The 14,415-nt window shown below is 41.0% G+C and overlaps 1 protein-coding gene across 1 annotated transcript in view; it reads left to right on the top strand.

Moving 5' to 3' along the window:
- The window catches only part of LOC138788694 (NUAK family SNF1-like kinase 1), a 28,091-nt gene extending 14,583 nt beyond the window's left edge, over positions 1 to 13,508 (top strand). The window contains exons 4-7 of the mRNA XM_069966812.1: positions 5,940 to 6,005; positions 8,065 to 8,184; positions 9,161 to 9,293; positions 10,414 to 13,508. Coding sequence (XP_069822913.1) covers positions 5,940 to 6,005; positions 8,065 to 8,184; positions 9,161 to 9,293; positions 10,414 to 11,375 — 1,281 coding nt within the window. The 3' untranslated portion in view covers positions 11,376 to 13,508. The remainder of the gene's footprint in view (positions 1 to 5,939; positions 6,006 to 8,064; positions 8,185 to 9,160; positions 9,294 to 10,413) is intronic.
- The last annotated feature ends 907 nt before the right edge of the window (positions 13,509 to 14,415 follow it).

Genomic DNA, 14,415 nt, shown 5'->3' with positions numbered 1-14,415 from the left:
CATGTTGTCTCAGGAAGAAGGTGGTCATGTTTTTCTAATGCTGGATAACCCCTTTAAGCTCTGATATAGGGGTCCCAGTTGAGGGCATGGGCCAATTTCCATCCATTACAGCCAATCTATTGATTTGTTGCTATGTAATACTGTATATTTATACCTAATGCATGGAAACGAGTCTGTGTATACAGAGCTGCCTGATTTATATCCAAAGCTTTAGTGAACTTAAATCGTGATGTAAAATACCCTAAACATGGAAGTGTCTGACTTTAGAGAACAGACAGTTCCCAAGCAAATACTGAGCAGTGACTCAGGGCTATAGAATGTACCTATGCCGTGCTGCCCGGGTATTTATATAACATGACCGCCGTAGTGAGTTTATTTCAGGACTCGGCCAGGGAGGAATTTGTGATTGGCCGTCTCCACAGAGATTAACCTAGAGGTGGGATAAGTATTCTACATGGATCACAAGCCAAGTATCCAACAACAAGACAATAATTATCCGTATGCTACAACTCAAGGCTATCAGCTAACATGGTGACATTGTGTCCATAGTGAAGTAAAGTCCCAATTGACTACTGTAATCATGAAGATAAGTAGTCCCCTTCTGGCACATACAACCCTCTCACCTTCTCCACTCTTCAATTACCTATACCTATATTACCCACCATTTAGCACCAGAGTCTCAGACGCCATCTTTTTTTTCCTTTTAACTAGACATTGTCCCAGCTGTTCCACCCAAAGTGACCATGCTTGATCACCACATGTACATGGAGCCTCAGGTTGCCACCCACACGGCGCACCTTTCTTGCTAAGCATTCGTATTTTATTTTCACTGTAGTTTTCCCTTAAAGGCAATTTCGAACATCTTGAGCCTGCTATGTACAAAAATGTAAAATATGCTTCCTATATCACTTTTCACATTCCTCATTGACAGGTTCCGGGGGCTCCCAAACATCCTTGTTGACTAGGCTGTAATAGTGGCATACTATACCCAACATGGCATCATGGCCAATAACTGTTGCAGGACAAATCTGTATGGCATTGCTACAGCCTAAGAAACAGACAGAGAACCCCAGCATCACAGGGGACTTGAAGAGTAGGTAAAATTAGGTAGTACACTTTGAAATAACAATAAATGTCTCCAAATCCTTTAAATCCTTATGATACCTCATTCTGTGTATATGCGACTTTCCTCGTTACATCACATAAGAGGCTCATTGTACTGTTACATCTATAAATAGTCAAGTGCTTAGATATCACATTCTAAAAATACAAAGTTTCCTTGTGCCGATTTTTTTCTGTTCATATATACTACTTGGCTATTTCTGTAGTTCTGCTGAATCCTTAGTTGTTTACCTGTGAATCATCACACAGATCCTCCTCCTCATCTTTTAAAGAACATGAGATTTATGAGCCTTGCGTTCCCACTTTCTTCATTTGTTACTGTAGAGAAGGAGTCTTGTGCAGGGTCACACTACCCCAGGGAGGCAGTGTGGGGCAAATAGTTTTTGGTCCATGAGCCCTGTAGCAGCCACTGTATATGTCACAGTGGTCACGCTTTCCTCAGACTTCCATTCCAGGACCAATTTAACAGGAAGCCAATAAAAGCAGATCTATAAGATTTAGGACCCCCTGAATGAGACTCATCTGTAGAAGGCAGCTATCTGATAATGCCCCCCACTCTCTCTTGTACTTATCATTCTGTGCGCTGACATCCCGGTGAGTTTTTGCTCAGATATCAACATAACCAGGCTGGGCAGTTACCAGCTGTATTTGCCCAATTATCGGCCATTATAGCAGATAATCGCTTGGTGGAATAGCTCCTGTTAAAAGGCAACGATCAGCCGACATGCAGTTTCCCGCTCCTCCCCACCCGCTCTTACCTGCTCACTGACGGTGCATGTCATAACGCTGGCAGCCAGTGGGGAACAAGGAGCAAGCAACAGGGCCATTAGGTTACCTTTTTTTAATACTCATTGTTTGTCACACACAAATATGTTGCATAATAATACAGATTTATATGTGAAAAGCAAGTGACATATCCTGTGATCACCAACACCAGGACTCCAGTTTAGGAGTTGTCCTTTGTAGCAGAGCAAGATAACCCACAAACACATCCTATAGGTGCATCCCCATTCAGTGAAAGCTAGCAGAGCAAGCTAGGACAAGTAACTTCACGAGAGGCTTCCTGTCTTGGCTGCAGATGCCATTTTATAGGATAGTTTCTTTAATACTCCATACCTGCGCCTGTAACCTTATAAAAAATGTAAGCCTATAATTTTCATTCAAATAAAAAGGCTGTATATGTGTTAAATTGTAAGAGTCTGTTTAGTTATCTGAGAGGCTACCAGCTTTTTAAAATTAACTATCCATTGCTTTATTTTTATTGTTTGTTATATGTATGAAAAAATGATGGCCCGATCCATACATCCATAGAGCTGTCCATAGTGGCAGACATGCAGTTATGGATGGCACTACATATAGGCATCTGTAGCTATCAGCACTAGCATGGACCTAGAGGAAGAGGTAGGCTGTCACTCAGCATATTTTTCAGGGACTCTTGTGGGAGAGCTGTCATCCTGACATCACTGAATGAGCCCTGGAGAGCCACTAAAGGAAGATGAGGTTACTTAGGAAATCCAGTGGTGCATTAGAGTAGTGGGCTATGGTAATCTATGCTGTAAGCAAGCATCTTGCTTACCTTTGTGAAGGTTGTTGTTAAGGCAGCAAGCCTTAGCACTTAGCTTGCCTGGTCGAAAGTTAAAGTACATTGGATGGTTCTAGACCCAGAGAAAGCCACAATGGAGTAGAGGAGGAGTTGCGTAAGACATCAGCTTGGAACCGTTGGTGAGCAACGTGCATGTGGTTGACTGTCACCTCTGATTCACATACAAACCACAGGCACGCTCGCATAGCTCACTGATCATTCTTAAGCATGTCACCTTTGTTCTGGCTGCTTATTCAGTTATTTTTCATAAAAGTACATTGATCTAGCTGTTCATGGTGACGGAGGCGTAGATGTGACACTCATGATGCCCATGCTAGTTTGCCGCCCCCTCTCCCTCACAATGCCCCCTTGCACAGTGACTTGGGTTCCTTTGGGAGAGGGATCTCAACAAGGAGATCAGGTTTTATATTTTAATCAAATGTTATGATTTTCCTTTAAGGGTCTTGTGCCACCATTGTTTTAGGAAAGGAAAAGTTTAATTCCTTGCCTAAACCAACATGATCTGCGACTATTTTCATAGGAGGAACCCTCCAACACCCCTTTACAACCTTATCCCTCTGTCCTCAGCTCCCAGCTGTCTTACCTTTCACAATTACTCTTTCTTTCAAAACTGGTATCAACATGGAAGTTTTCACCTTTGTCCTCTTCTCAGTAGGAATCTCATATCCTCTAATCATGCCAGCACATACATCACTGGAAGCCACAGGCTTGGCTTCACTTCCAAAGTTTGTAAGCTAAAAAAAAGCCTTCATTCTTCTAAATGCATGAATTCCTGTGGTTCCTTTTCCTTTAAAGGGGTTATCCACCCTTTACAAAAATTAAAATAAGAGACCTGAATGTCATAAAATAACATAAAACCCCTTAACCCTTTTATCCTGCGTCAATCCAGCACAGACGCCAGCTATTTAACAGGGGGTCTTGGGATCTTTAGCTCTGGGGATCGGCTTATTGTTGTACTACCTCTTATAGTAAAGGACTTGTCTGCGATGAGATATTTGCATTTTTGTCATCCATCTGCTTTGCTTCACTACATCTAAATGTAGCGACACTACAAATGGTCTTGGATTAAAAAAATTGTTTTGTTTACATAGTTCCTATGCCTACGTATGTGTCGCCATTGTTTGAGACTATAAAACTTTTCTGTAGTTTGATTCTGTTACTTCTTGATAAACTACAGATAGTGGAAGCTAGGCCTGATAAAAGGTGTAACATAGTACTGTAGAATTAGACTACACAGGGAGTTTGTTTGTAGTCTGTAACCATGGAGACACATAGAGAGCTGTATAAACACAACTCATGTGTGTTTCATGTAGAACTGCTATTTAACTATCTCCTCACAGTGATTTATTTTTAGGTATAAAGGAGTAATGTCTATTTTTTTTTAATTGGATTGTCATAAGATTGTCGGTCTGGATTTTTTCTCTCCTTCTTAAGGCTGACTTTTTGCAGTCCCTTGTCTGCCGGTCTGGCACCACGTGGCTGTCTAGGCAAACATCACTTTGGTTCCCGGAGTAACCTTTGTGCTTGTTTATCTCCGGTTAGAGGCTCTTTATTTTAGCTTCCTCCCCTTTCAATCAATACATTGTTACTGCTGGCTGTGACAGCTGGAAATAAAAAAACGTCTGAATCTGACAATAAATTGTCTTTCTCCGGTATGACTTACTATGGAGAATGTTAGGAGCCAATGCACATAACAAAGGGAAGAACAAATGCTCACACTTCAAGTGTATAAAGATAATGTTGCAGAAAAAATACTTAAAACAAATGTACCATTAGGTACATTCGCTTTAAGTGGTGCATATGAATAGAACGGCCAGGGAAGCCAGTGCTGCAATCCTTTTTTTAAACTGCGGCCTGATTCCCGCGCATGGCACTGGTCTATTACCAAGCACCGGCCCAGGCTGAAGTATTGGAGGTGGGCCGGCCCAGTCCCAGTGGGAGGAAATTCTCCTCCCCTCTGTGACGTGACTCTATTCGAAAAAAGGATCGCAACATCGGCAGTACATTGTACATTCACTTTAAAAACATCAACTCATCATCTATTATCTATAAAGAAAATGTGGAGACCATGTGTAACGGCCAAAAAGACTCCAATTCTTGCAAATGTTTATTAATTACATTTTATTAGCTATAGTATAATTGTGTTTTAACAGTGTCTTGCTTTATTTCCAGGCATATTTTATATTTACTTATGTTTTCTGTATTTCGAAGGGTTAGGCAGAATTGGAAAACCATAGCTGCTTTCTTCAGAAAATAGCACCACACCTGTCCACAGGCTGTGTGTCATAATGCAGCTCAGCTCCAATACTGGAGCTGCAGTACCAAACACAGACAGGTGTGGCGCTGTTGGAAGAAATATCACACACAGCTTTTTGTGGCAGTTGATCATAAAATCTTTTGAGTTAAAACCAGAAGTGGATTCAAAAGGAATGAGAAGTATATGCGTCTCCTTACACTTCTCTTTCCTGTTGGATCCACTTTTGGATGAAAGAAAAAAATGAAAAAAAACCTGCCAAAAAAAACTCTGTGTGAATTCATCCTAAGTAGAGATGAGCGAATATACAGTAATAATGAAGCAAATTGCTTATTTAGCTCAGGAGTGGGCATATTAGCCTGCTGCCTTTTAACTCAGTGCCGCTCCATGCCGCTCCTCCTCAGGTGCCTGAAAAAGCTGGATCTATTTCTGGGAAACTTCTCCTAGTTTTCCAGGACTGGATCTAGCTTTTCCAGGCACTCAGAGCAGCACAGAACGGCACAAAGTTAAAAAAAGCAGCTGACTGCTGAACTAACAAAGGGATACACTTTGGTATTACTGCATATTGGCTCATCTCTAATCCTAAGAGTAATATCTTTTTTAGGCTATGTTTTCAGGCAGTTTTTTTGAGTCATAATACAGCCCAAAATATCTATTTTATTGTTTGTTTTTTGTAGGCCCAAAAGGGTAAAAAAAAAAACAACTCTGCCCACGAATTTATGAATATTTATTAAATTAGTCCTATACGGCTGGGTAAAAACTGAATACTCTGTAGAAAAATTGCATGTTTTAGACTCAATAGTAAATGTCCCCCCATGTGTTTGCCTAAAAATGATAGCCGTATCTACGTTCTGTGACCTACAGTACCAATATTTCACACAATAGTTGATAAAATATTGTGACAAATCATCTCATGTATCCTTCGTTACTGAATTATTAATCCTGTTTTTATATTTTTAGAACAGAATTGTGCACAGAGACATTAAGCTGGAGAATATCCTCCTGGATGACAACCTTAATGTAAAGGTAAGTGCAAGAACTGGAAAAAAGTTTAAATCTAGAAATGAGTGAACCTTGAGCACATTTGATTAGTGGCGGTTGCAGAAGTTGGATGCGGCCCTCAAGGCTGCTTGGAAAACATGGATACAGACATAGGTTATGTTCACACAACACACTTTTTATGAAAAGAACGGCCATTGTTTTCAATTTACACTACGGCCGTTCTTTTAATAATGAATTGATTTGCTGTTGTTCATACAGTGTATTGAACAATGGCTGTGTTCCTACAACCATCGAAATAATGATCATGTAATATTTTCCGGCCGTTGTCCATAGACTTCAATACAATTTGCACTTAAAACAATGGGCGTTGTTTGATACTCATAACAACGGCCATTGTTTTGAGTGCCAAATAACAGCCCTTGTTTATACAACGTGTGAACATAGCCGTAGACTGTTTCCATGTTTTTTAGGACTGCATCAAACTGGGTCCCTCCTTATGCTGCCAATTTTGCCACACAGGACAGAAGGGCGCTGTGATTTTTGACCCTTCTCGCTCTTTTCCTTGGACTTCGAAATCCTTGTGCTAGTTGTCTACCCCCATTTGCTACCAATTAGATAGGAGTCCTCCACCATCCACCTCTCTGAGTGTTTGGTGGTCCTATTTGGTTAGAGAGGTGACCATTTATGCTCCCTAGACTTCAATGGAGAGGTTGTCATACATGTTTGTTCATCTCTTCTGTGACTGCAATAGAGGTCAGATAAAGTCTGGGTCACAGAGGTGAGACAGCACCTAAGGAGACTCGCTTCAGCTCTCAACTCCCCCCCCCCCCCCCCCCCCCCCCCCCCCCCCCTTTCCCCATAAAGCATTAGCTTTTGCCAAAATGTCCCAATCTCCCACCCTTCAGATAGGACAGTCACTTGCAAGAAGCCGGAATGCTAATGGACTCAGAGCTGGACATTCCGCCAGCTCCTTAACAACCATGTGCGCTTTTAGCAATAATAAACTGTGGGAAAGAAGTAAGCGTCCCGGAGCCAAAAATTAACCTATTTTCCAAGTATCAAACAGTTGAAGTGCAACCAGGCAGAAATAGCTGAAAGATTCATGGGATGGCTAAAAATACCCTGGATCTGCCACTGACTAACATCCTGCTGGTGCACGGGCCTTTTATGGAAGGTATGGCAGGTTTAGCATTGTGCAGAAGAATGCCGGGAATGTCTGTGTTTTAGTATTGACCAGGAAAAAAAAAAGAAGCGTTTAATTGGATCCGTCTTCAGTAATTCATTCTATTCCTGACATATCGCAGGATGTATAAGCATTCCTGGAATTACTCTTTCAAGGAAACAATCCGGATCCTTTGTGTATTCTCTCGTGCCAACATTTTGTCTTGTTGCTGCCGCTTTGACATGTAGGGGAAGAACGTGATTGCAAATGGTCGTAGTCAGCCATGTGTTGTAAACCATTCATTTCCTGTTAGTTATATAGCATCGACATTATCTGCAGCGCAGTACAACTGCCACTTACAAAATCTCATTTCTCTGTCTTATACACACTGGGTTGTTTCTTAGGAAGCCAATGAAAGGTTTTTATTATATACAAGATGGCTGCTTTCTTCCAAAAACAGCTCCACATTTGTCCAGAAGGTGTAGATGGTATTGCATTTTGGAAGTTGAGCTATAGTACCACACACAACCTGTAGGGGTGTTGTGTTATTTTAGAAAACGACCAGCCATGTTTTTCTAACCTTGTATAACATTTTTGAGGGGGATTTGATAGGTGCTGATCATCCTGTAGTTCATAGGAAGTCAGCTGACCCAGGACAGACCACTTCCTCTCATTTTCTGTGGGTCAGGATTGCAGTCAGCTAGCCCAGTTACAGTAATAAGCTGTGCTGGAATGAAACAGATGGCTCTGTAGAACTAGTGATGGTGTGTGGCATTATACGGGGAAAAGAAACAAGCAAACCTGGAGTGCTTCTTTACTTTACATACACACGGGGGAACATGTCGACTCCATGCTGGTATAATATATGATATTTTTATACTTTTGTACATTAATGGATTTACATATTTCTTTCATTTTAAGCTTGCAGACTTTGGGCTTTCAAATCTGTATCAGAAGAACCAGGTCTTGGAAACGTACTGTGGCAGCCCTCTGTATGCGTCGCCGGAGATTGTCAAGGGTCTTCCATATAATGGACCAGAGGTAAACACTATTTCTATTCAGTACAAACTGCTCTAATGTGCTGTTTATTACACTTTTCTAAGAGGTTGCCAATACCCATGCATGTTTGTGGGTTAAATTGCTACCTAAAAAACTGAATGAGTATTAACAATTTGTTAGGCCAAACCTTTGCTGGACAAGCCTTTAGGAGTTGTCTATCTTAGATAACATATTTTTTTATTCCCCCTTTAGCCACATCTGAGCTAACAGAGTGAGAATCCCCATGTGCAAAGAGTATCTTTGGTTCTTAAAGCTACTCTGTATGTAGCCGCCGCCAAACTGCCAGTACCGCACTCCTCACGCCATGTTCGGTTGGCCTTTCTTCCAGTGCCGGTATTTTTAAGAAAAACTAGTGCAGAGGGACGAGGAGTCAATTTGGCGTCACCTAGAGCATCCATGCTCTAGGCCTTCCCGGCCCTCTCTCCCTGCCTCCCTTCACTTTCAGCACTCCCCTGGGCTGGATAGAGGAGGGGAGAGAGGTTAAGCCTGCCACAGCAAAAAAAGTAGTTTTTCTTTAAAATACCGTAGGGTTTGCCCACAATTCATTAATCATTGACTACAATGTAAAGTACGGCCGCCGGCCGTACTTTACATTGTGTGAACATCTATAATACACGTTCATTATTTTAACGTCCGTTCTAAGGAACGGGTGTTAAAATATCAAAGTGAGAATTCAGCAGGCGGCATTGCATTGAATTCATTGAAATGCCACCACTGCAGAAAAGGACAAACACTGATTTCATTTCAATCAGCGTTTGTTCTTTCTTAAAAAAACAGTGTGAACATAGCCATATACCGCATGGGTGTTATTATCTCATAGATGCAGTCATTGTAGGAACCTTGAAGCCAAAAAAAATACCATATTCTTTCTAATATCACAGTCTCTGTTTCTTTGTCAGTGAGCTTTGTAAACTGTTTGGTTTAGTCCTCATTATAACATCAATCCTTTCCTCCACAGGTGGATTGCTGGGCACTGGGTGTACTGCTATATGCACTGATCTATGGAAGCATGCCATTTGATAATAGCAATTTCAAGACCCTGGCAGAACACATTGGCAGCGGACTGTATAGGCAGCCTCCTCATCTGTCTGGTGAGTACACAATGTCCACTTTTCATTCTATTTCCTTTTTTCTTATGACTATTAGAATTAAAGTCCCATTAGAAATAAAATCCTGGTCGCTAGTGGCTCACTTTGTGGCTCATTTTGGAGGACCGCCACATTACCACGCATTACATAGCCATTCCATTGGTTTCAATTAGGGATGGTCCGAACCTGCAGAGGTTCGGGTTCGTACGCTGTCTTAAACCTCCGTGGAGAGGGTGGATACAGCGGGAGGACCGCCTGGAAAACCGGGATACAGCCAGTTTTCCAGGCAGTCCTCCCGCTTTATCCACCCTCTCCACGAAGGTGGAAGACAGCGGGAATCATTGCCGAGAGTCCGGGTACGAATCCGAACCTCGGCAGGTTCGAACCATCCCTAGTTTCAATAATAATAATAATAATTTTTATTTATATAGCGCCAACAGATTCCGCAGCACTTTACAATTCTGGAGGTACATACATAGACAAAAAATCGACATTACAGAGATACATATAATTATCCATACATGAGGAGTGAGGTCCCTGCTCGCATGCATGAGCTTACATACTATCAGTTTCAATGCGTAATTCCTCATTTATCCCATGGTGGGGTGGCTCTGTAGGAAATTTGAACACTTGCTGCCGTAGTCCGCCACAAGAATACAGTTCATCCTTGGGAGATTAGCACTGGGAGTAAGCATTATAAGTTTGTGTTAGAGCCACCCTTCCAACAAATGGGGGTATCCAAAGTCTATAATCCCTTTAAGTCACTTAAATACTTTACTTGTTTTCTTATTCAGGAATGATGAGAAAGTAATACCCAGAATTTTGAAAAATTACAAGACACCATTAGGGAGATATACTATTAAAATTAACTAAAATTGTACAGAAAAACTTTTAACCAAATTTATCGTGTTTCCGAACCTTTTTACACAGCACTCTACAATGGGGCATGCAACACTGTGCACAAATGTGGTACAAAATTCCAGCATGATTTTAGGCAAGAAATAGTTTATATAAACTTACAAATGTGCCAAATCAAACAGGATGAGCCACTTGTGATGATTTCTATTTATTAACTATAATGTTTATATAGTAATCAACCCTAACCATTGTCTTCTATGTACAGGAGCCTGTGGACTGATTGACTGGATGCTAACAGTAAACCCAGCCAGGAGAGCTACTATTGAAGACATTGCCAATCACTGGTGGGTTAATTGGGGCTACGACACTGTAGTCTGTGACTGTGATCTAGTATCGGAGTGCCAGTCTCCACTGTTGGCCCGGTATATTGAGTGTCAGAACACACCAAGTTTCAAAGGATCACAGAAAGAACATTGCAAAGCACAACAAAGGGAAGATGATGAATATGAAGTTTGCCTGAGAAAGTCTAAAAAGGAGAATGACATTAATCACTCTCAGCAGGAACCTGAACTTATTGTTCCCAGGCAGAAACCAAAAGGGATCTTGAAGAAAAGGAGCAGCTTTGACAGTTCTTTTTTAAACTCAACTTTCTCAGAGAACCTGTCTGGGAATCACTTGGAGCTCAGCAAAGAAGCACAAACCACATCCACCTACGAGTCGCACAAGTCAGTTAATATCGAATGCACTTTCAACATGCCTAAGAAAGGGATCCTAAAAAAAACTTATGAGAGAGAGTCGGGTTATTCTTCTTCCCCAGAGAGGTTAACATCCTCTGAAATTCAGAAGACCTACCTCACAGTACCTGATGAAAGAGTGAAGTCTGACAAGCACTCAAAAAGTAAAAAGGGCATTCTGAAAAAGAACGGACGGTTCTCCACCAGCTTAGACCTTCCCAATGATTGCTCAGCCATCCGACTTTCAGGCTCGATGGAAGACCTGGTAATACCTAATGCAGATCCCCCGACGAGTCCGAGTCGACCATCGAGTGTCATCAGTGATGACAGTTTTCTCTCCAGTGATTCTTTTGATCTGCTCGATATGACTTCTGATACAAAGTCTCAACTTTTCTCCTATAGCTCAAGAGATCCTTCCTACAGTTCTGAGGAGGAAGATGTGTTAACCAATAAACTTATGGAGACTCTTCGCAATCGAGACCATAAACTATAATGGAACACTTAGGAGGAGATTTATCAAAGGGTGTAAAATTTAGACTGGTGCAAACTACCCACAGCAACCAATCACAGCTCAGCTTTCCTTTCAGCACTGCCTAAAGCTGAGCTGTGATTGGTTGCTGTGGGTAGTTTGCACCAGTCTAAATTTTACACCCTTTGATAGTGTTTTAAGGACTATGAAGAAGCTGTACTGAAAATCTAATATTTCAACTTTGCACAAATCTAGTGCAGCTTGCTGAGCTGTTCTAGATCTTGAAAAACAAAGACTTTGTTGATAAGTTGTACATATAGTTTATCAGTGAAATCCTTTGAGCATACTGTATGTTTCCTTGGCCGGACTTCTGAATATGTTAAATTTCACTTTGCAGTGTCTATATTAATGGAGGATGATGGGTGAGCATTAGGCTGGGTTCACACATTGTCAAAAGAGTACAAATGGCTATAAATAGGCACAGAAAAGAGCTGTTTTTTATCTAATAATGTGTCCTATGGAAAAGTGGCTGTTGGTGCACACATTGTATAAGAAAATGGCCATAATTCTAACTTTGCCATTGCATCTCATCCCATTTATTTCAAGCAATTCTTGTTTACTGCATACAGATTAACCCTAGAGTTCAGTGCATGAACTGTTTACAGTAAGCGCCTCCTAGTGGAGGCTGCAGGCAGGCAGAGTTTAATAGTTTTATTTTATTTCTAGGTCAGCGATTTTGAGCTCTTTATCCACTGAAATCAGGTCTGTCTTAAGGTTATATTGCTACAGATAAAATAAGTAAAAGCCCAGGAGGTGGATATTGAGAAGTTTTCACATTTAGAGCTGATTAGTGAGAGGATGTTTTCACATGGAGTATTTTATCCAAAGCCAGAGGAAATAGTTTAACAAAATATGGAAATGCCAGAGCCGTTCAGCTGGAGAAGGGGTATATAAATAACAGGATTAAGATCCACTTAGTCTTCAGACAAAATCATAAAACAATGACTCTTTATAAGGAAGTGAAAGGAAAACAAGACGCTCGGGAGGAATGTCATTACCTTGATTAAATTTAGTGGCACCAGTTTCATACAGAATTGTTAGGCTTTATCTGACTTCGTCAGTTATTCCATAGGCAAGCAAAAGGATTTGCAAGTTACTCTGCATGTGACTAGTGTATACTATATGAGCACAATTCTTTCTTTAATGCCAGATCTAGTATTCCAGTGATATTGATGCTGAAGTTACAGCTACACACAAGGCTAAATGGTTTGTCCTTTGTAGAATTTAAAAAAGCACCATAAGATGTAAATCAGATCAGTAAGTAAGTAAGTAAGTAAGATTTTTTTTTTACACAAAGTGTCTGAACTTGTTATGCAATAGAGAAGATGATGAAGATGGAACTACACTTTTATTACATGCCTTACTCTTCACAGGAAAGTCTTTGCATCTTCATAACACTGTGACAATGGTGGTGACCGTTGGTGGTAGAGAAAGTAATAAAGCTCATGAATGTATCGCTATAGGCACAATACATTGGCTGAATCACTGAAGTATTCTAACATTTTAGATCACCTTTAAAGGCTCAGTTACACAGTCCAATTATCTGTAAATCAGGCAGATCTCTCCCCATGCAATAGGGCCAGCAATCAGCTGACAAGCAAATGCTCACTCATTGGCTGATAGCTCATTTTTGAACTGTCAAAAGATAATTGTGCAATTGGGAAATGTGTGACTGACGGCTGATTAACACTAGGGTCACAGTCTGGTGATATTTCTTGCCGCCCTGGGTGCATGATTTTGGAGCCATTAAATAGGTTCTGTAAATGGCATGGCTCAGGGCGTCTAATACGGCCTTTAGGCTCAGGTCGTGTAATACGGCCTTAAGGCTCAGGTCGTCTAATACAGCATTTAGGCTCAGGTCGTCTAATACGGCCTTTAGGCTCAGGTCGTGTAATACGGCCTTAAGGCTCAGGTAGTGTAATACGGCCTTTAGGCTCAGGTCGTCTAATACGGCCTTTAGGCTCAGGTCGTGTAATACGGCCTTAAGGCTCAGGTCGTCTAATACGGCCTTTAGGCTCAGGTTGTGTAATACGGCCTTAGGTTCGGTTCACACTACGTATATTTCAGTCAGTATTGTGGTCCTCATATTGCAACCAAAACCAGGAGTGGATTAAAAACACAGAAAGGCTCTGTCCACACAATGTTGAAATTGAGTGGATGGCCGCCATATAATGGCAAATATTTGCTGGTATTTTAAAACAACGGCTGTTATATTGAAATAATGGCAGTTATTTACTGTTATATGGCGGCCATCCACTCAATTTCAACATTGTGTGGACAGAGCCTTTCTGCGTTTTTAATCCACTCCTGGTTTTGGTTGCAATATGAGGACCACAATACTGACTGAAATATACGTAGTGTGAACCCAGCCTTAAGGCTCAGGTCGTCTAATACGGCCTTTAAGCTCAGGTCGTCTAATACGGCCTTTAGGCTCAGTGCGTCTAATACGACCTTTAGGCTTAGTGTGTCTAATACGACCTTTAGGCTCAGGTCGTCTAATACGGCCTTTAGACACAGTCCAGAAAAAAATTTATGCACAGGGATTTAATAAACACCAAAGTGAGAATCCCTGTTTTATCCTTCACAGGCCCTTCACTAATGATAATTCAACCACTTCACTAATGTTAATTCAATTATTTTTGCCAGGTGTTTTCCTTTGAGATGGGACAGGTTCACTGCAGCTCATATACAGTAGCCTAATGGAGTTTAGACTATACAATGAAATTAGCTACTTAGTAATAAAAACTGGTTTTCGAAGGTGATCTACTAAATGCTTAGCGGAATCGCTGCTGTTACTGTACATGATTTAGTTTACAAAAAAGGCTCTATGTATATGATAAATACAGAGTTTTTGCTATACATTAACATTGCTGTGCCTTGTTTTTATTTTATTTTTTTATTCAAACAGGACATTAAGGCTGGGTTTACACTGTGTTTTTGCAGTCCATTCTTTCATCCGTTCATGCAAAAAAAAAAAAAAACAGATGCATTTGTGTGCATCCGT

Source organism: Dendropsophus ebraccatus, chromosome 4 (genome assembly GCF_027789765.1).
Source record: "Dendropsophus ebraccatus isolate aDenEbr1 chromosome 4, aDenEbr1.pat, whole genome shotgun sequence".
In the NCBI taxonomy this organism is placed as follows: Eukaryota; Metazoa; Chordata; class Amphibia; order Anura; family Hylidae; genus Dendropsophus; species Dendropsophus ebraccatus.
The sequence above is the reverse complement of the archived record's forward strand: the minus strand, read 5'-3'. Positions and strand labels throughout refer to the sequence as shown.